The following is a 21150-nucleotide window of genomic DNA, read 5'->3' on the forward strand; positions in this document are numbered from 1 at the left end:
CTGTGGCTTCATGGCTACATCTCTCCCTCTCTGGCGCCACCAAGCGTGCACATGAGGCCATATATATGATCTCTCTCTCTCTCTCTATCTCTGTCTAGATCGCCTACTCCCTCTCTCATATCTCTCTTACCTCCGGTTCGGTGCATGGCAGTTGAGGGGAATGTTGTCTGGTTGGAGACCTGGCTCGCACGACGGATCGATCGGCGGCGGGCGTGCGCGCGCGGTTTCGGACCAGGCTTCATTCCCCCCAACTCAACCCTTCTTCCATCGGAGACGACGGGCAATCTCTGCAGCTTGTTTTGTTGGCCAAGCTGGGGATCGGAGCAGGCACCGCGTTTTCTTTGAGGTAAACCATCTGTCCCTCGCATATTGATCACAGATGGACATCGGCCCAGGCGATCATCAATCGCGTGCCGATGGTCGATCCTCCATGGTTGATGGTTCTTCTGATAGCTTGGACCGCTTGTTTCTTAGCCATCCGACACCCAGTTCTTCGGTCGATCAGTTGCCATCCTACTGGTTTTTTTCCTTGTTGCGGACTGGACATGCTTTCAGACTTTCAGTGATTCTCTATAACATGGAGTAGTACTGAGTACATCTTTCTCTTAGCATATTGCTGTTTTCGGAATCTTGAACTTGAAGCTTCCCTTGTTAATACAATTCCGTCCGTGTCTGAGAGAGAGAGAGAGAGAGAGAGATTAGGGCATAATAAGAAGCTTAAAGCCTCCTTTCCTTTATAGCAAGCACAAATACGTAATGATAGCAGCTTGTAGTAGCAACACATGCAGAGGAATGTACGTACAGTGGCAACACATGCACGCAGGCTAGCTGCACTGCACTGCCGCTGCAGCATATATGCTAACCGGTGGGCGTACGTGGGTAATGATGGGGCCACAAAAGCTAGCAAGCGGAGCTAGGCTAGGTTACTTTGATGGATGGATGGATCGGTTGTGTGTCGTCCTCGTTACGAGTCTTTCCGATCATGGAAACATCGCTTCCAAGGTTTTCCAGGTACGTACATACATACGTATAATAAGCATCTCTTTACGAATCTTTCCGATCGATCAAGGTAATGTACTCCTGCTGAAGCATCTCTGCAAAGCTGTAGATATGCCGCCTGCCGACACCGTTTGGTGTGGAACCTACCTGCCTGGGCATACATTTCAATGCCTCCTCTCCTCCCCTCTCGTGTATATATTCTGGTCTCACTCATCATCACTAGGTAAAGTAAAAAAAGGTTAGTCAACTGAACATGATTAGGGGGGAAACTAACCCAAATTTAACATTTTTTAAGAGGAACTGCTGCGCATTCAAAGTCGTCGAGCAGTCGAGCTGCAGGTGAGATGGGCTACATCAGAGTGCATGATTGACAAGTCACCGAGGGAAACAAACGGTCACACCTAACGGCCTCACCCATCATTCATCAGCGGTCTGATCAGCGAAAAGGTTATTAGCGTCCGGTGAATGCTGTGGTCACGCATCACGAAAGCGACCCGACGAAAACAGTGGTTGCTTACCGATGGTAATAGGGCGAGGGAGAAAAGGTGGTGACATGATCCATTTTTTCCGCTTCACCTTTTTGACTAGAGACTTTGGGGTGGATGATGGAGTTCATGGGGCAACGAGGGTTGGAACCGTCGGAAAGAGCTTTAGAGCATCTCCAGCCGTTGAGCCTCTCAGGAGGCATTTTTTCGCCGTTTGAGGGGCTGCCGGCGAAAACTTTGGCCTGGGGATGAAAAAATCTCCACCAGTTTCCACCCCCAACTCCCCAAGCGAGGCTATGCCCATCCTCCGCGTTGCGCTCCGTGACACGCTCGGCGAGGCCGTGAGCGCCGTTGGGGCCGTCGCCGGCCTGGCGTCCCTGTCCAACCACGCACGCGAGGAGATGGCCGTGCGCGACTACATCGAGCTGCTCGGGTACTCCGTCGACGAGCTCGGGTGGTCGCTCGACGCCATGGCCGAGCCCCTTGACGGCGTGGATCCGGAGATGAAGACCGCTCACGGCGCTGCGCCAGGGAGCGTTCGCAGTGGGGCGCACGCAGAAGACGACCTGCACGCCTGGCTCGCTGGGCAACCAGGACACGGCAAGAACGATACGACGGCGTCGAAGAGGAGCTCAAGCGCGCCCGGAGCTGGCGCGGCGGCTCGAGTCGCTCGCCGCGCGGGAGGTGGAGGTGGTGGCCGCGCTCTGCGAGGGGGACCAGGGCGCGCCGCTGGCCGAGCTAAGCTCGTCTGAGATTGAGAGGGGTCATGCACCTGATGCAGAAGAGGCGCGGGACCTGGCGGCATCGAAGACGAGCTCAAGCGCGTCCATTCCTGGCGGCGGAGGCCAAGTACGCGGCTGCCTCGCCGAAGCCCTGCGGCGGAGGCCAAGTACGCCGCTGCCGAACTCCTCCCCTGCTTCCCTATCGTTGTCGCTGCAGCTCTGCTGCTCTGCCTGGTTGCTGCCGCTGCACCGAGTGCCCCGCGCCCTGCCCGCACCGGCGCGCGCCCTGGCCGCGGTCGCGTCAAGAACGGCAACGTGTGGCGGCACTGCTTCGAGCGGGTGGGCGCGGTGGTGGAGTACGACGGCATGCCCTTCGTGGCCGCCGACGAGGGGCTGGGGATGCCCGACCGGCTCTACGAGCGCGTCGATGGCCTCCGTGCCCACCTCCTGGTACCTGAGCTCGGCGGCGACCTCGGTGGTGCGCAAGTCCAGTAGCTGCAGCAAGAAGGCGCCATGCGCGCGAGCCATGGCCAGGGAGGGCGGAGCGCCTGTCGTGCCGGCGGCGCGACTGAGGCGGTCGGGCGGCTTGGCGTGGGCGGCCCTCCGGCGACGGAGAGGAGAGCCATGCGAGCAGACGGCGGCGCACGGCGGACCGGCAAGGGCCAGCAGGGGAGACACGCCACGGAGCGGACGGGCGAGGGCGGGCAACAGCGGGGGAGGCACGTGGTGGGCTTGGCCAAGAGAGAGAGACTAGAGAGGCTGGCAGTGGGCCTTTTGCAACTAAAGTTAAGCGCCGGCGCCTCAGCTGCCCCCCGGCTTCCTGGGTTTGCCCTGCGCGCGCCGGCTGTATTTTTCGCTTAATCCGGCGAAAAGTGAGGCCGTGGGGGTATGGCTGGGGCATTTTTATGTCGCCGGTGCTAAAAAAGGCTCCTGGGGGGCGTCGTGGGGGCACGGGTGGAGATGCTCTTACCTGGATGGATTGCATACCATACGTGCACCGCAGCTCACCGCGCACGGGTGCATCTCCATCATTCCGATCTTCATGCCATGGAAGAAGCGTTGGTTTCTCTGTGACATTTGTAAGCGTTAAGTTTGAGCAAGTGTGCCTTTTTCCTCTCGCGTTATGATGGTCTTCCCCCCGGCACGTGCGTGTTTGCAGGTCTCGGTGTGTGAGTTGACACGGGCTCACGCATCCGTCTTCGCTTGACAGCTTACGAGCAGCAGCACCGTCACATCACTAACATGGCTATGATGGATGCACTAGTAGCGATAATAAATGTACGTGCTAACGCCGCCGATCTGTGCTATCGCCCCCTGTTCGGGCATGCGTTGGCGAAGTGGGAAGGGTCGCCGCAGGTGAAGCAGCAGCCGTGCACGGTGTCGCCGGTCGCTGAGATGAACGTCATGCCGTCGGCGTCGGTGTTGCCCCGGCCCCTCCTGCCTCGGCCGCCGCCTCTACGACCTGCCGATGCAGATGCTTGCCTGCCGCCACCGCGGCTGCCGCGCCCACGGCCCCTGGGCGCCACGTTATCCAGCTCGTCTTCCCATCTGCATTGTATGTAGAGTACAGAGCGTCAGGCAAGAGAACTCCTGGGCTATTAAACTTGGTGCAAGCCTTCCGCTACCAAAGCAAGCGAGCGAGCATAACTATTAACAAAAGTTGATGGCCGCCAACTTTTAACTTGATGCAAGCCTTCAGCAATCATATATGCAAAGAAACTCTACATAAGTAGTGATTGCCCTAATTGAGCTAGTTGCATTTGCATATGCAGTGTAGTGCTACATGCATCCACGGTTTCAGGTAGTAAGATCAAGTGATTTGATTGTGAGTTTGTGACTATTAATTTGTATCAGGTACTTATGCATGCCACAGACAAAATATTGCACAATAAGGAGTTAAGACAGCATACACAAAGAAGCCGCATCCAGGATTTTGACATTTATAGAACTTCCTCCCTCTGTTCGCCTCTGTATTAGCCGTTCGATTTATGCAGGCCTCTCCACATGTAGTGCAGAGTACTTGACCTGCACCTGAAAACCACTGAAGATTAAGGCACCAGCTCTGGATAAGAATAGAGAAGTACGTAGCACTTTACATACCTGATGATGATGCATTTCTTGAGTTTTGGGTAAGGCCCGTGTGGGTCGAACGAAAGCCTTGTGGATTCACCCCAGGTGTCTGCTGCTCATTAGCAAACTGGCTGGCCGTACGAAAAACAGTATGCAAATCCTGCCTTGGAGTCCCCTGCCTTACTCCGACAGCACTTGGAGTCTGGCTTTGACCTCTCCCTGCAAAGTCATGTGATGATAAAATAAGCGTCAATGAAATGAATGTTTGTCATGTATTTGGAAAAACAAACCATGGAGACACTTGGGGGGTGAACAGAAACCTTGGGGGTTCACAGCAGGTGTGTGCTGGTTAGCAAATTGCCCCGTTGAACGAGAACCAGTAGGTAAATCCTGCCTTGGAGCCCCCTGCCTTACACCACTCGTGGATGTAGTCTGAGTCTGGCTTTGGCTTCTTGCTGTGAAGTAATATAATTTGTCACAAAATAAGCTTTTATGAGTGGCCATTATAGTCATGCGTCCAGAGAAGTAAGACATGGATACAACAGAAGCAAGAACAGAAAACAAGCATGCTTAGCATTTTATCTTTATGAGAGAAAACTGGAAGCTCCTATTAAGAAAGTAAGCATAAAACTGTGTTCATTTCAGCTCCACACTGCCACACACTGTACCTTTATTTAGTAGAACTGTAAACGGACAAGCACAACAGGCGGCCCATGTATGAAACAGACAATGAGGACAAACATCCATACCTGGCGTCGTAGTCTGGTTATGATGTTGAAATCTACTCATCTCTGTAAGCTCTTTGAGTACATCGTCACATCCACCAATGCAACCTATCAGAGTAAAGGATAGATATGTCATGATATGACCTTAAGCACTGGTAAGTCATACCACGTTAACTAAAACGGGTATAAAACTGCAGTTTAAGTTAAGATAACATACCTAGGTGATCAACATCGAAACTTGGTGGGATATCCCTTCGGTTGAACTTAAATTGGATCTTATAAACAGGACCTGTAAATGCGGTGGATTATCATTTCACTGAGAGAAACAACAGAATATTCAGGCCATGCAAACATAAGCCAGACTGGTAGCACAGTAGCAAAAAATGGGGAACTAATGATCACCTGGAACGCAGGTAGGACAAATTTGTTGCGTCACAGCAGCTTCTGCAAGGGACCCGGGCAGCCATACTACATTTCTACACTGAGGAAAGCCCCGACAGCCAACCATAAAACCACCATTCTGGGACAAGAAAAGCAAAGCTCAAGCATGACACGTCCCAATTCCCTGAAGAAATGAAAAGAAGCACTGGAAGACAATTTACCGGCCTTCGCTTCAGCAACATTTCAGAGTCGTTGCATGCACCACAGGGCCTTACAACTTCAATGGTATTTTGTGTCTCGTTGATAGGTCTATTTGACCTAGAAAAGAAAAATAGTCAAAGTGCAGCTATAAGCGTGCAGCAAGAAAAGAAGGAAATCAAAGGGATCCACCAAACCTAGCAAAGAATGTTCCCATTGCATCAAGGAGCTTCACTTTGTTTGCCCTTGCCTACATGATCACCAAGTGGTCAACTTACAAAACATAAATTTAGAGCAACTGGGTGGGACTGTACTAATTCAATTGGTGACAACCATGGAATGCTCAGTAAACTACAACTTACATCCAGAAAACAAGCCTTCATCTGCTGCAAACAACCCTCAAGTACTTGCGCTTTACTCTTTGTACCGACACTAACTGATTTCATGTCAGCTTCCATCATTGCTCTTAAATAAGGTTTCCAAAGCTCATACCTAAAATTTTGAGTTTCTTTGAGGAACTAGGTACATTTCATCCAATATAAGTTGAAAGGTAGAGGTGTATCTTTTTTTTTGAAAAGGTATAGATATGAGAATTAGCTTACCCCATTTCATCATAACCCATTACCAACGCCTCCCCCTACATTTACACACACAAAAAACAATGAAAACATGTCAATGGAAGAACTGTTACTTTCTGCACACTGGAGAAATGCTATCCATTCCCAATTAAAAAATCTAAATAAAAAATTTGACTGTAAAAAACATGATGAGTACTAATTGGGAAGGAAATCTAACAGAAGGCGTCACATTTGCATTAATATGAATTGGATTCTGCTATTTACTCAGAAATTAAGCATGTTTTACATAAGCAAAATGTAAAAGCACCTTACTTTCAGATATCAAAAGTATTACATAGATTACTGATGATAAGAGTGGCTTCCGTACGGAAGCGATGGAGTTTCCACAGCAAAGTACTCCCTTCATTCCATATTAGTTGTCATTGATTTAGTACAAAGTTGTACTAAATCAGCGACAAGCCGACAACTAATATGGAACGGAGGGAGTATTCAAGATGAGAATTATGTGTATTTTCTCTCCTGTGTTTTGAATATATCATTCAAGAAAAGGTTGCACTTAGTAGTGTGGCTAAGGAGGCACTTCACAAAGTGCGGGCAAAGACTTCTTAAGCACACTTCTGGGTTGCTAAACAAGCTAAGGTCCACGAGGTGCTATATTGTGAACACACTATTAACAAACACAATTATAGCCATAAAAATCATTTAAACAGCATATATGCTACATGCAATGGTATAGTGGAGCTTTCGTATGGCATGAAACGCACAAGATTTGTCGGGGAGAAACGTGAATTTGCATCTTTGGTTGCATAACAACGGTCAAGTAGCTTTTTTATGTGTTCATGCATCGTTGCATCGGTGCCGATTCCTGCCTGGAAATAGCACCAAAGGGAGTCAGACATTTGCACAACTTAGCATTTTAGAGTAATAAAGAGTAAACATAGAAGACAAGAAGAATTCATGTACTTTATCCATGCAGCTAAGGAGGTCAGCTTCAGCAAGAAGAGGTGGTGGTCGAGTTACTCCTGAATCAAGTGTTAAAGACGTCGGAACAAACTGCAAGGTTTTGTATTGGCGTTAAAAAGTATTGTTGCATTGAAATTAAAAGGAAAAAGATATTCAAGGTCATAATCATTTTTGAAGGAATTGATAAGCAATTGATCCCTACATATTAGAGTTGCCAGATATCAGGCAATTAATCCATACCCATTATACTGACTGATATGCTACAATATATATTGCAACCTTCCTATGCGTCACCAATATTTACAACAGCATACAAGTATCAAGATTTCAACTCAAAATATGACCTCTGGAAGATCTTCCCATACTGGGACTTCTTTTTTATCTCAACTTGCATAGGAGGCACGAAGAAACTAACAGGAAATGTTTTAACAAATACTCCCTCCGTTCCAAAGTAAGTGTCGTGGTTTTAGTTCAAATTTGAACTAAAACCACGACACTTATTTTGGAACAGAGGGAGTAGAATAGAAGTAGGGTAGAATGTAGCAAACCTGCTGTCCGATGGTGTATGTTGGAAGTAATGAACCACCCCATGAGTCATAACGATAAACGTCCAAGTAATTTTTCTACGGAGAAAGTATAAATGTTTTTTATTAAAAAGGAACTTTTACACATCCCAGATGTATAAGAGAATGGATGACTCTTACTGGACCAAAAAACCTTGGTGACAGTTTAATAAATCTAGTAATAATAAGATAAATAACTTTTCTTGCATGGGTTCGCTGGGCAGAGCATTTCTCTGTACTAGCATAAGGCCCTGTTTACTAATAAGCCACCTAAGTACCAATCAGCGTCAAGGAGAAGCAATTATTTGTCACACATTTATTGTTAAACTGCATGTTGGTTATCGGATTCATTTTTGAGAAATATAATTCCCCTTTGTGTCCCTTTTTCAGAAAATATTATATCATAAACAAAATTGCAAGAAGTTATTTTCTATGAGCTTTCCCAGCTCTACGCTCATATGTTAGAAACAACCAAAACATATCACCACGTCAACATTAAGTAAATAAGGGAATCAGCTAAAGCGACATCACCTCTGAATATTAGGTAATTGCAGATAACATACATTATTCTATGCTTGTTTCTCAGCTATATCGGTAAAACTGGTATTACAGCTACATTGTCTCTGTACATTGGGTAAAGTTACTTTATTACTGATATCATAACATTTCTTCCATGCCAGAGAATAAGGAGACATGACAAGTTTCATGTTTGTTGAAAAATGGGTAGTAGATTATTAGACGTAAGCAACAATAGAAGATGATAGAAACATTTGAGGATGCTCACAGCAAGTACGACACGCCCTGATGCATTGAACTGTTCACCAGCAATGTCAACTTCCACAGTTGTCTCGGCTCCAACTGCAGGTTGGGAGCAACAAGCAAGGAAATGGCGAACAACTAGCTCATACACTTTCTGGACAGCAGAAACAGACATGGAAAACATTATTAGATTTGCGGAGCATAAAAACAACAGATTTGAAAAATTACTATAATCTGATGTGAGACTGATAGATATTTCTCTTCTATTTGGTAGTGCTATGTACCTTGTGATCTGGAGACCAGTTGTTTTCACCAGTCGAAAACTTTGTTGGATGAATAGGAGGATGTGCCTTGTCATCATGACCACCATTGCTGGGATTTCTCCAGAGCCTTTCTTCAGGATTCAGAAGACGTTGGGCATACGTTCCCCAATCAGGATGATCCACTTGTTCACGTACAATTGCCTAAGTAAAAGGGAGCAACCCATGTCAGGGCAATCATGCCAGGATGAGCAAATGAAAATTAATAACAACTTAAGAGTAAATAAATGTTTATTCATCGCAAGTATGAGTTGGACAGCGGAGATGCCTTTTATATTTTTCTTACGGTTATTCAGCAATGAAGATCATCAGGTGGTAACATATATCTACGTCAGGTCAAACGGAAAGAAAACAGGAGAACTATGCCTATGAGACCATGGCTACTTTTTTTCCAAACTAACATTCACTAGAGAAAATTGTTTTATAATATGTTCCTTTTTTTAGGATTACATGTTCTTTAGAATTTGGTTTCCTTCATGGAACAAAATAATATCATGTAAAATATGTTAAAAGTGCAACACTGTAGATATAAATCTAGAAAGAATGTGTAAGCAGAATCAGGACAATGAATAAAAACATGGACAAGGCACGCTAGCATTCATAACTGACATGCAGATCAGTGTTTGGAGAGAAACTATCAGTCTCTGTCCTGGGATAACTAATGAATCCAGCTTGGTAAAGTTCTTCAGCCACCTGGTATGAATAGCACAAGAGTTCAGCAAACGAATCAATTAGGAAATAGAGCTATGCATTTTTTACTAGCAAAACTGTTAAGAAAAACGAAGACACCAAAAGGATTTAGTTTTTCTAATATACCTTCATTGTGTGCTCTGAACTCATTCTGCAGCACCTAGAAGCACGTTTCTGAAGCTCCACGGTACTTAGTGGGTATGGAGGGTATTTTAGTTTCTCCTGATTCCTGACATTCTGTACCTGTAGAAATAAAATAAAACAACTAAAAATAGATACCTCTGATCTGTCATTAAAGTTGTCCATCATTGTTAATATTGTAACCAGTGGTGAAACAGAAGATGTGAGGACTCACTGTTGCCATTGGTTCATGGACACACATTTCATAGATCACAACAGCGGATGAGTAATCAAACAAATGGCCACGTCTGCCAAACAAGAATATGTCACAAAACTTTTCTAATTGAAGTTCAGGACGGCTGAAGCAAATCTTACATCCAAATAAACGACGCGGTGCCTTCATCTGAAGTGTGAGAACAATTTATTGTCCAGAACTCTTCAGGTTCGTGAGCTTGTATCTCCCAGAAACGCTCAACTATAAATCCTAGAGTTGGAAACTGGAATGAAATGAAAATCTTAGACAGGGAATAATAATGCATATGCATTCAATATGTTCAGTTAATATTATATAGTGAGGTACCTGGCAAGGACCATAGCTCAGAACCATATTCCTTTCTTCCCCACTGACATCAAGGACAAATGCATCTTTTAGCAGCATTGTTTGAAACCTAGTGAAGGAGGCACCTATGCGAAGGTCAATTTCCTGTACAAAAATTCTTATTATTATCTGTGCTTTTGAAGACAGCAATAAGGCGCAAACAAATGTTTATTCGTTTGATGAGAAGAGGAGTGCTAATGCTATTCTTTTGGAGAAAAACGAAGAATATTAGCAGGATAGTTTGTACTAGCATCTTTAAGTGTTTTTTAGGTTTATTTGTACAAAATTAGTACAAAGGCACAGCGTCAGAATATTCTCATGGCTCTCTGTTTGCTGGCATCGTAGTACTCCCTCCGTTCGGAATTACTTGTCTCGGAAATGGATGTATCTAGAACTAAAATACGTCTAGATACATCCATTTCCGCGCAAGTAATTCCGAACGGAGGGAGTAGTATTTGTTTTGAGTTGATAGTTGGCACACAAGAATATTAAGCATCAATGACAATTTGACAATCAGATGCAAAACTGAAGTAACCTGTCTTGCATCCACAGCATCAGCAAATAGCTTGTTGGGTCTGGCGAGATGTTGCACAGCTTCATGTATTTCCCTGCAGTTCAATTTGTAAGACAATTGAACTGAAATGGATATGCCATCTTTCCATAACAGAAAAACAAACGGAAACGGTCCATTAATCTGGAGCAATCAATACCTGGGAATCAAAGCTGAGAAACGAGCTCTCCAAATGTTTAGATTACGGTTGGCGCCCGCACAAATGTCAACCACTTCATATGCGATATTCTCACCCTCTCTATCACAATCAAGCCATAACACAAGCCATTGACAGGTCCTAGCTTCCTCTTCCAATGTTCTCTTTATGTCCTGTTTATCCTGCACTTCAAAAAACAAAATTCATCAATAGATCTCGAGTTCAGAAAAACTTAGCTTATACTAACGTCATGATCATGTCACACCCATCATAGCTTTGAACAAAAATACAAGGTAATCTCAGTGTGTTCACAACGTGTTGAGCGAATATAGATAACTGAATATTGACAGTGAAGCCTGACCATGGTTGTGTATTCCTCGATTAACTCAGAAGTGAGAAGGATGTACCAAGAGCAAACCAAAAGTTTTTTGAAGAAAACGCAATAGCCTTGCGTCTCGAAAAAACGCAAGAGTGAACCAAAAGTAAAACAAATAATGCAGCTGATGAACGGAGAGCACCAAACAATACATGCTCTCAGGTCCTCAGCATCCAGCTTTCATTAGACATAACGTGCTTTCCCTTTTTGGACATGAAGCAATGTCAAACAATATCAGCCAGCAAGCTTAAGCATTGTTATGACTGTTTCAAGCAACTAGGAGGCAGTATAAATTTGTCTGGTGCTGGAATGGGAGAATAAAGATCAAGCTGGAGCCTGGAGGAGAGGACACCCACATGACTGGTGTAAACCATTGGTACTCATGTTTCTTCTTAGGTCTTTCGGTACTTTGCTTGGCTTCCGCATTTTGCTGCATGAGCTTCAGAGTTGCAGTTTTTTTACATTTTAATGTATGAAAATATTGCTCCAAAGCCTATAAGGGCTAGAAATTAAATGAAGCTGTAGGTAAACTTTTATTCCATTATAACCTGTTTCCTATGAGCACTATTTCTGCCAAAGGGGGTTGATCGCGGTTTCCAGTAACAACAGTACAAGTACACGAATATGTCCGCAATAACAATTCACAAGTTTAGCCTGCAGTGTTCCCCTCCTAGTACCACAGCCCTATGGTGCATCGCATACATGTGTGTGACCATAAACAGTTTGCGGTTGAGCAAATGAAAAAAGGTGATCGATACCAAGCCACATCCATTCAACTCTGAAAAAATTGCTCCTGATGTGGGATTTAACAAATTTACTTGCAAAGAGTAGCAATGTGGCATGAACAAAAACAGCATCGGCATCAGTTGATACTATCACTCAGGGCACCCTCAGTAGCAGCATGCCCAGAAAATCCTTAAGGGAGTCAAGGTAGAGTACACCACAACACTCCGCACATTCATTGCTCGGCGAAATTCCCGTAAAGGCATATATTTCCTATGTGCTGAACGCAACCAACCCCACAGACGCGGGCACATGTATACCACGAAGCACCCCAACCGAATGCCTGAACCAGTCAAAGGCAACACGATATGCCACCGTTCACAGGCCGCGGTGCCGCGCGCCCCAACTGTTCGGCGGAATGCGCGAGCGGGGGAGGGGTACCTGGGGGACGGCCTTGCGGACGGGGGCGTGGAAGAGCTCGGCGGGGTCGCAGGAGTACCAGCGGCGGTAGCGGTCGTCGAAGTCGAGCTCCATGAGGTGGCCCGTGACGGAGGTGACGAGCATGTGGCAGGCCTGGGCGCCGATGGCGTAGTTGAACTCGAAGACGCGGTTGTAGCGGGACCGGCCCGCCCGCGACTGCATTCCCCCGCGCGACAGGATCTCCGCCACGGACTTGGCCACCGACGGCTTCTCCGCCACGTTCAGCACGCGGATCGCGCTGCCGCCGGGAGGCATCGTGGGAGGGGGGAGGGAGGGGCTCCGCCGCTCGGGGGTGGGGGGAACGGGGAAAGGGCGGGAGGTTTCGGCCCTCTTCGAAAATTTTGGTTCGAAGGGGATCCACCGCTCGAGAGGGAAGGTGGACGAAATCAGTACTCGTTGCAAACAACTTCACTTTCCCAGATCGCGATAAGTGGCGCATATGCATGCCACTTGTCGCAACCTGAGAGTTTTCTCTTTTTTCGTAGATCCGTTTATTTAAAATGTTTTATCTTTTAAATCGTGTGTCCAAATGTCGAACCGTTTTCATCATTGGATTTCTTGCGTCGAGATCTTCAAAACTAGATCCCATGTTGATAGGTTTTGACAAACTTTTTTTTCACGAAAAAAACCAGGCGAATAACCGAACCGGGAGCACGGTTTTTTTCCCTTTTCGAAAGAGGCACGCCCGTGCCTCTCGCGAAATCACATACGTGCCTCTTGTGAAAGCAAAACCGTGACTCTCGTGGAAGGAAAAAAATGCATTCCGTTTCCGAGAGACACGGCCGTGACTCTCGCGAAAGCACAACCGTGCCTCTCGCGAAAACAAAACCGTGACTCTCGCAAAAGAAAAAAAAACAGAAAACGCGTATTTTTTCCCTTTCCTAGAGGCACGGCTGTGACTTTCGCGAAAGCACAACCGTGTCTCGCGCGGAAGCAAAACCGTGACTCTCATGAAAGAAAGAAAAACAGAAAACGCGTTTTGTTTTTCCCTTTCCGAGAGGCACGGCCGTGACTCTCGCGAAAGCATAACCGTGCCTCTCACGGAAGCAAAACCGTGACTCTCGCGAAAGAAAAAAAAACAGAAAACACATTTTTTTTCGTTTCCGAAAGGCACGGCCGTGACTCTCGCTAAAACACAACCGTGCCTCTCGCGCAAGAAAAACCGTGACTTTCGCGAAAGGAAAAAAAACGCGTTTTTCGCGCAAAAAAAAATTCGAAGTTTTTTTTATCGAAAAGCTAAGAAAGACCGGGGGAAAACCAAAACGTCGAAAAAAACTGAAAAGCTAAGAAAGACCGGGGGAAAGCCACCGACGGCTTCTCCGCCACGTTCAGCACGCGGATCGCGCCGCCGCCGGGAGGCATCGCGGGGAGGAGGGGGAGGGGCTCCGCCGCTCGATGGTGGGGGGAACGGGGAAAGGGCGGGAGGTTTCGGCCCTCTTTGAAATTTTTGGTTCGGAGGGGATCCACCGCTCGAGGGGGGAAATTACGGGGAGAACTGCTACACGTACGACGAGTTTGTATGATGTTGTGTATAACAGCCCTCAGCAGCCGTTCGATCAACTGGATGGACGAGTGAGATCCCGTCGTACAAAGTCGTACACAGTATTAATCATACGCACAGCAATTTCGAATTACGGGAGCCCCTAGCTGACGCTCGTGGGCGTCAAAAACACGAGCTTCCGCGCAGAGCGCGATCTGAACGGGCCGGCCCATTCCCTGACGTCACAACGAGGCAGTACAAAAAATCCCAAAAAACTACGCCATATGAGGGATTCGAAGTCACAGCCATACGATAGATTAGTAGAATGCCCGTGCGTTGCCACGGGCTTCTGAAATCGTCAAAGATAGAGACACTATAACACGGTCCCAATTACATAATATTTTAAGTCCACTTAACTTTGTAATGTAAAGTGATAACAAAATAGCACATTAACAATGTATACATATAAGGGATGATCCAACTAAAAATCTATTAAAAATTACTGAGATATACTTGATGCACTTAACAAATTTTGATGCTTCTATGTCTCTTTCTCCGTCTTCTTTCATCTGGCAGAAACAAACGTGCTAATAATATGTATCTTTTCACCCGCCCTATCTCATAGATGATCATGAGCCAGCTGTAATTCCACAATGACCATAATATATATGTTTTACGATATTATATATTGTTTATATTATTAATTACAAAGTTCATGCAATTGGTCTTACACCATCCTGTAAGAACATACCACCCCTCATAAAGCATTCCAAATCGTCGTTTGATAACAAGGCATCTTCAATGTCCACGAACTTGGTTTTCTTGGGGCAGACATGATTGATTCGATGACTGTAATATCTCTAGGGATACAAACATAGTCTATCGTCATGATACAAAAATGAGCCAAATTTGTATTAAAATGAGACAAAATTGGTTGAATACAAAAGGCAATATGATGAAAGAAAGATCGATAATAACATTGAAAAGAATACCTTGTGCGATAACATTTAAATTGGCATACTTTTTTGGTTTTTTATGAGATATCACCGCCTCCACATCATTATGTTGTGAAAAACTCGGCGAATTTTCGGCCCTTTTCAGCGTCGCCCTTCTCCAACATAAACCAAGTATACTTTGTTTCTTCACTCAAAATTGTGTTTTTTGTGTGATATTCTGAATATATGGAATACGTATAAAAAAATTTATTTGGATGATCCATGTTTAATTAATATATCTATATCCTTTTTTACTTTAATATATACTATCTTTTTTCGTACATCATTTTTTTAGGCATTTGTTTTCTTACAACAAAGGTTGCTGATCGAAGGCCCCAAGAAGCCCAAGCCCACTCGCATCATGGGCCAACCAGCACCCACCAACTCCTTCTCCTCACTCTCTCCACTCCCTTTCCACTCACGCACACAATCCAGATCACGGCGGAGTCACCCACACTCCCTCCGCTCTCGCCCCCACAGCCGCACAACCGGCGGCCTCGTCTCCCACCGCCGCCGCCGCCTCTCCCTCGCACGCCTCGCCGGCACCTCTCCCTCACCCGCATCACCGGCGCCTCTCCCTCTCGGGCCGTTGTTGCCTCTCCGTTGGCCCCGTCGTTGTCGCCCCTGATGTGCCGCGGCGCCGTGACCCGGCCTCACAGGCACGACCAGGGTGACAACAGCTCCCCGACGCCGCCGCCCTCCGCAAGGAGCGACGACAGCTCGAAGCTCTGCGGCACGGCGTGCGCTGAGCGACGCGCCGCGGGGACACCGCCGCCTCAGCCACCGGCGTGGCCGACCACCCGTCCACGTCCCCATCGCTGCCGCCGACCGGCCACACGACCTCACGCTAGTCCAGCTCGAAGCACGCGCCGTCGTGGCCCGCCTCTGGCTGCTTCAGCAGGCCAAGAAACCGAAACGCCCCCCGCGCCCGGCGACCTCGGCATCTCCATCGACCGTCTCAGCAAGCGCTACCTCGCCCGGCTCCCGCATTGCTGATGTGGAGATGGACTTGACGGCTGGGGTATTCGACCTACCTGCAAAGCTTGCATTACGATGATCTAGCAGAGCCTTCCTCTCACCACATGGCACCTGCGAACATGATTTTCGCTTGCCAATTTTCTCCTGACGCTTATTCGCCGCCATACTTCCCTTGCAAGCTCGCTCTCTCGTCCTACGCTGAGCTCTGGACTCATGACTCTGCTTGCCAGCGCCATAATCCGCTTTTGTTACCGGATCACTGGTTTGCTGGTTGGCACTTGGTAGGTGCTCATTGATTTTTATGAGGTTGCCATCTACATCATCATCACCTAGGATTCTGCTTAGGTATGCACCTACAATATTATCGAATCATTATAAATAACCAATGAATGATTACAAGATGAAAGATGATCGTTGATGGGATATCTACCATCGGTTTCGGTGTTGCGAATGTATGTGGGGGCCGACTTGACGGTTGTAGCACGATCTATCTGTTCACTGTCGGATTGTTGCGTGATGGTTGGAAGTGTGAGAGTCGGACAATGTGCGTGAGGGTTGAAAGCGTGAGAGTTGGACAATGCGCTAGTTAGATCTGGACGTGGCATTGCGATCGATTCAGCACAAAGGGTGTTTTTCCTTCTAGCATAGTCTGCCTTTCTCTTCGCACTTGACTCCCCCTGCTCATCAGGGGTCCTGTTGTTTCGTTGTTCCTTTCGTCGCTCACGCTGCACTTGATTATTTTTTTGGAGGTTGATCGTACCCTCTTCCTTTTTCTTCTGATAAGATTCTCGTCTCCGTGCGTTTCTCTGCTCCCTTTGTTCTTCTTTCTCACGTTGCCACCCAGCTAGTACATTGTCATCAATGTACCCAACAATGGGAGTACTCGAAGCAGGCAACGTTGCATCAGCATGTGACAAGGATGTATAGCTGGAGCTAGTTGGGTTGGCTGGTTGAACAATAAAATTGAAACATAACCATATCATCCATGTTCAGCAAGCACGAAGCTGCAGAATGAGGTCATTCTATCCAACGATTACTTAATTTATGAAATGAAAAATTAAACACATGTACCTGATATTCTATGGGAAGGTTGATCAACACTTGTTATATCATCAAGAGGGGGTCGGGAAACACACTGAGTTTCATCTTGGAGGTTGGTCACAGTCTCATCTTTTTTCTTCAGATAAGCTGCTCGCCTCCGCGTGTTGTTCTGCTTCTTTTTATCGCCTGTGCAGTCATTGTTGCTTTCTTTATCACGTTGCCCCATAACTACCATTACCAAATTTACGCTACAATTATACCAAGTATAAATTTAGATCCGTACCTGGTATCTCATGGGAAGGCTGATGAACATTGGTGATATCGCCAAGAGGGGGTCGAGAAACATTCTGCTTTTCACTTTGGAGCTTGATCGTATTCTCTTCCTTTTTCTTCCGATAATTTTCTCGCCTTCGCGTGTTTCTCCTCTCCCTTTGTTCTTCTGTCAAGTTATTACTGCATTCTTTATCATGCTTTCTGGTAGATAGCTTGGCGACATTCAGGAGTAGAGATGTTGTCTGGGAATCACTTGGGGTAGACGCTGGCGCAAAATCTAAACCATCATGACCATGGGCATTTAGGCAGACATCGTTATGTGGAGATTTTGGACCTAGAGGAACAGAACAAAAGCTAGTGGTTAGGCTCACAGATGAATATGAACACCCATAAGCACAAGAAGGGAAGGTGCGTCCCATTGCGACATTGTCCATTGGATGTTTTTTTAAGATGGATCTTTATTTGGTTCAGCACTTTGCAGTTCTTCCTCCCTCTCCTTTTTATATTACCATGTAAACCTCCTTCTAGCATATTGTCCCTGTTAGTCTAGCCCTAAGTCTGTACTCTTTAGATCACTTCCCTCTCTCTCACACCCTCCATTATCCATTTCCCTCTCACGTCAGAATACTTTTGTTTTGATTGCGACACCCCTCTCTCCCTCCTGTGCTCTCTTTCATTTCTCTCTCCCTATCTCTCACCCTCCACTATCCATTTCGCTCTCACGTCAGAATACTTTAATTGATCGTCCATATTTTTTAGCCATACTCTTGTGGGAATACACTGGGATTATGTGCTTTATAGAACAGTGAAGAACAATGGTAGGTTAGTTTTTCCTGAGAAAATACAAAATCAGAAAATTTAATTTGAGCAAGGCTTATTTTATCCATGTTTTTGCAGTTTGTGTTCTTCACTGGTGGCATCGTGTTTCTGACACTGATATTGAATGGTTCTACCACACAATTTTGGCTGCACGCACTTGGTATGGACAACTTGTCAGTAACAAAGGTTACCTTTACAAATTACAGGTTTCATCTGTGGGTTTTTTAACCTTGGAGTTAAAGAATTTGCGTTTATATCAGAAATCTTTTGAACTATAACTCCTCTTTCATTTCCCTAAGATTAATTAGTAAATAGGAAGATTATATGGTGTGATTGTTACACATAATTTATTTATGTGCCTATGAGTTCAGGGTTGGTGGATTATGCAATGTTGTGTTTACACCAGAATGAAGGTCAACAAGACGGGGTAGAGGTAAACCTGGACTTCCTTGGGGATGTAGATCAACAAGAGGGGGTAGAGGTACATCCGATGCCTTTCTCTGTTCCGGTGCCTTGCTATTTGAATTTCCCATACTTACCTTTTGTTCTGATGAGTGACCTATCACAAATGTAGGCCAACATGAGAAGCTAGAGTAGAGGTCCATTTCAAAGTAAACTTACAGGAGGACAAAGCTACCAACTGCTTACAGGAAAAGCTTGAACCTGGTCGAGCTGGGAACATTGCTAAAGAAAAGGTGTAATTTAGCTTTGCCTAAAATTCAGAGAAGTTGCATATGTATAAATTGTATGATTCACAAGTCCGAAAACCTTCAAGTGTCTTATTGAATGTGCTGCCGGCGGAAGCATAAAAAATCATCATACGTACAGGAAGGTACTGCTCCATCAGAGTTCTGTACGTATGTGGGTTGGGCCCTGTTGAATGGACGAAGGGTTTAGGGTTTAGGCGAACCTGATCGGCGGAGGCGGATGCGTGCGTGGGGTTGTGCGGCAGCCTCCCACGGATCGGCGGCGGCGGAGGCGTCAGTGGGATTGTGTGGCGACGGCGAGACCTAGCACTGTCACGTATGTGCATGATCTGAGGCGGCCTCCATGAGATCCGATGCGGCCTCGCTGGGATCGACGACAGAAGGGATCGATGGCGGCTGGGGCGTGGTTCCCGTCGCCGTAGGAATAGATCGAGGGCAGCCTACTTCGTCATTTTTTTTTTCGTGCGAGGGGCCTCACTCCGGTTCGTCCGTTTTCTTCTGTTTTTTCGTGCGAGGGGCATCGCTACAGTTTTCCTCTGTTTATTTTCGTGTGGGGAAGGGGGAGACAAAAAAAACCATACGAGGTGGGAGGAGGACGAAAAAAAAACAGCTAAGGTGGGAGGTGGGACGAAAATAAACCGTACTAGACTACCAACTGCTCCATTAGAAGTAGAGATTTATTTTCGTGTGGGGAAGGGGGAGACAAAAAAAACCATACGAGGTGGGAGGAGGACGAAAAAACCCAGCTAAGGTGGGAGGTGGGACGAAAATAAACCGTACTATGCTACCAACTGCTTCATTAGGAGTAGAGATTGTTAGGAATCCTCACCACTTCAGCTACTGCGTCACAATGATTAGTATTCTGCGTGAATGTAAAAGAACTAAATGTAGTGACAGATCGAGAAAAAATTCCAACCATTGAACATTTTTTATTATACATTGAACATTTTTGTAATATACAATGAACATTTTTTAAATACACATTGAACCATCTTGTGATATACGCTGAACAATTTGAAAATACACATTGAACCTTTTTGTGATATACGCTGAACAATTTGAAACTACACATTGAACGTTTATGTGATATACACAGAACAATTTGAAAACACGCATTGAACAATTTTTAAATACGCAATGAACATTTTCTTATTGTACAGTGAATCGTTTGTTAAATATACGATGAACATTTTTGTAATACAAGATGAACTCTTATATAATACACAAAAAAATAAAATGTAAAAATAAACAGAAGAAACACAATTTTTTTTTATCATATTGAAGTATTAATGCAAAAAAACAAGATAACTTTTTTTCTTAAAGTATTAATGGACGAAAAAGGAAAAGAAAAAAGAAAAGAAAGAGAAAGATAAAACCAGAACGAAAAAAAGAGAAAAGAACATGAAAGAACCAGAAAGGAAAAACAAAAAAAAATGCAAAAGAAGAAACCACAACAAAACCACTGAAAACCGGACAAAACATTGAGAAAATCGAAAGCAAAACACCACACAAGAAAAATAAAACAGAGGAAACAGCACAGGAAAAAGGAACAGCGGACGAACAAAACACGAATCCCGTACGTGGGCCGGCCCAACCAGACGCTCCCCTCAGCTAAGGCTCAACGTTCTGACGCCAACGAGCGTCAAATAGGAATATCCGGAAATTACTAGCAGCGTTGGGCGTTTTTCTAAGCGGGCTGGGCTGTAAAGTTTCAGGGCCGATTGGAATATCGGTATGGGTTTTCATTTAGGCAAGGAGTAATTTGCCAGAGCAACTAGTTGACTAGCGAAACCCTAAAAAAAAGACTAGTTGACTAGCGCTCCTTCGGGAGTCTCGCAACGATCACTTGCGGTGGGCTGAGAGAGCGCCACCACGTGTCGCGTCTTGGGCACTCCCTACGTTTTTTTTTAAATTCCGCATGCGTTTTCACCTTTTTAGATGGGTTTTTTTAACTTTTCGGTTTTTCACTGGTCTTTCTCAGCTTTTTGACAAAAAAAATTCAAAAAACAAAATTGAGCGAAAAAACATGTTTTTTTGCTTCCTTAAAAGGCACAGTTTTGTTTCCACGAGAGGCATGGTTTTGCTTCCGCAATAGGCACGGCCGTGCCTCTCGGAAACGGAAAAAACGCGTTTTCACTTTTTTTTCTTTCGTGAGAGACACTGTTTTGCTTCCGCGAGAGGCACGGTTTTGCTCCCACGAGAGGCACGCCCGTGCCTCTCGGAAATGAAAAAAAACATGTTTTTTTTGTTCGCGAGAGGCACGGTTTTGCTTCCGCGAGAGGAATGATTTTGCTTTCACGAGAGGCATGGATTTGCTTTCATGAGAGGCACAACCGTGCCTCTCGGAAACGGCTTCCGGAAAGGAAAAAAACACGCTTCCGGTTCGGTTTTTTCGTGAAA

The 21150-nt window shown here is 45.7% G+C and overlaps 1 protein-coding gene across 1 annotated transcript; it reads right to left on the reverse strand.

Annotated features, from left to right (window-relative positions):
• Nucleotides 1-3316: 3316 nt before the first annotated feature.
• LOC123098524 (DNA topoisomerase 3-alpha) lies at nucleotides 3317-12811 on the reverse strand. Its single transcript, XM_044520555.1, has 24 exons — nucleotides 12419-12811; nucleotides 10882-11060; nucleotides 10707-10779; nucleotides 10154-10276; nucleotides 9949-10070; nucleotides 9809-9881; nucleotides 9580-9696; nucleotides 9373-9456; nucleotides 8728-8907; nucleotides 8469-8597; nucleotides 7670-7744; nucleotides 7122-7211; nucleotides 6923-7027; nucleotides 6183-6217; nucleotides 5943-6072; nucleotides 5778-5830; nucleotides 5604-5700; nucleotides 5404-5521; nucleotides 5219-5290; nucleotides 5026-5109; nucleotides 4597-4731; nucleotides 4307-4495; nucleotides 4117-4237; nucleotides 3317-3754 (listed from the first exon to the last, which is right to left on the reverse strand). The coding sequence occupies exons 1-24, from the start codon at nucleotides 12710-12712 to the stop codon at nucleotides 3511-3513; spliced, it is 2922 nt and encodes a 973-aa protein (XP_044376490.1). The 5' UTR covers nucleotides 12713-12811; the 3' UTR covers nucleotides 3317-3510.
• Between the last annotated feature and the right edge of the window lie 8339 nt (nucleotides 12812-21150).

Source organism: Triticum aestivum, chromosome 4D (assembly GCF_018294505.1).
Source record: "Triticum aestivum cultivar Chinese Spring chromosome 4D, IWGSC CS RefSeq v2.1, whole genome shotgun sequence".
Lineage (NCBI taxonomy): Eukaryota > Viridiplantae > Streptophyta > Magnoliopsida > Poales > Poaceae > Triticum > Triticum aestivum.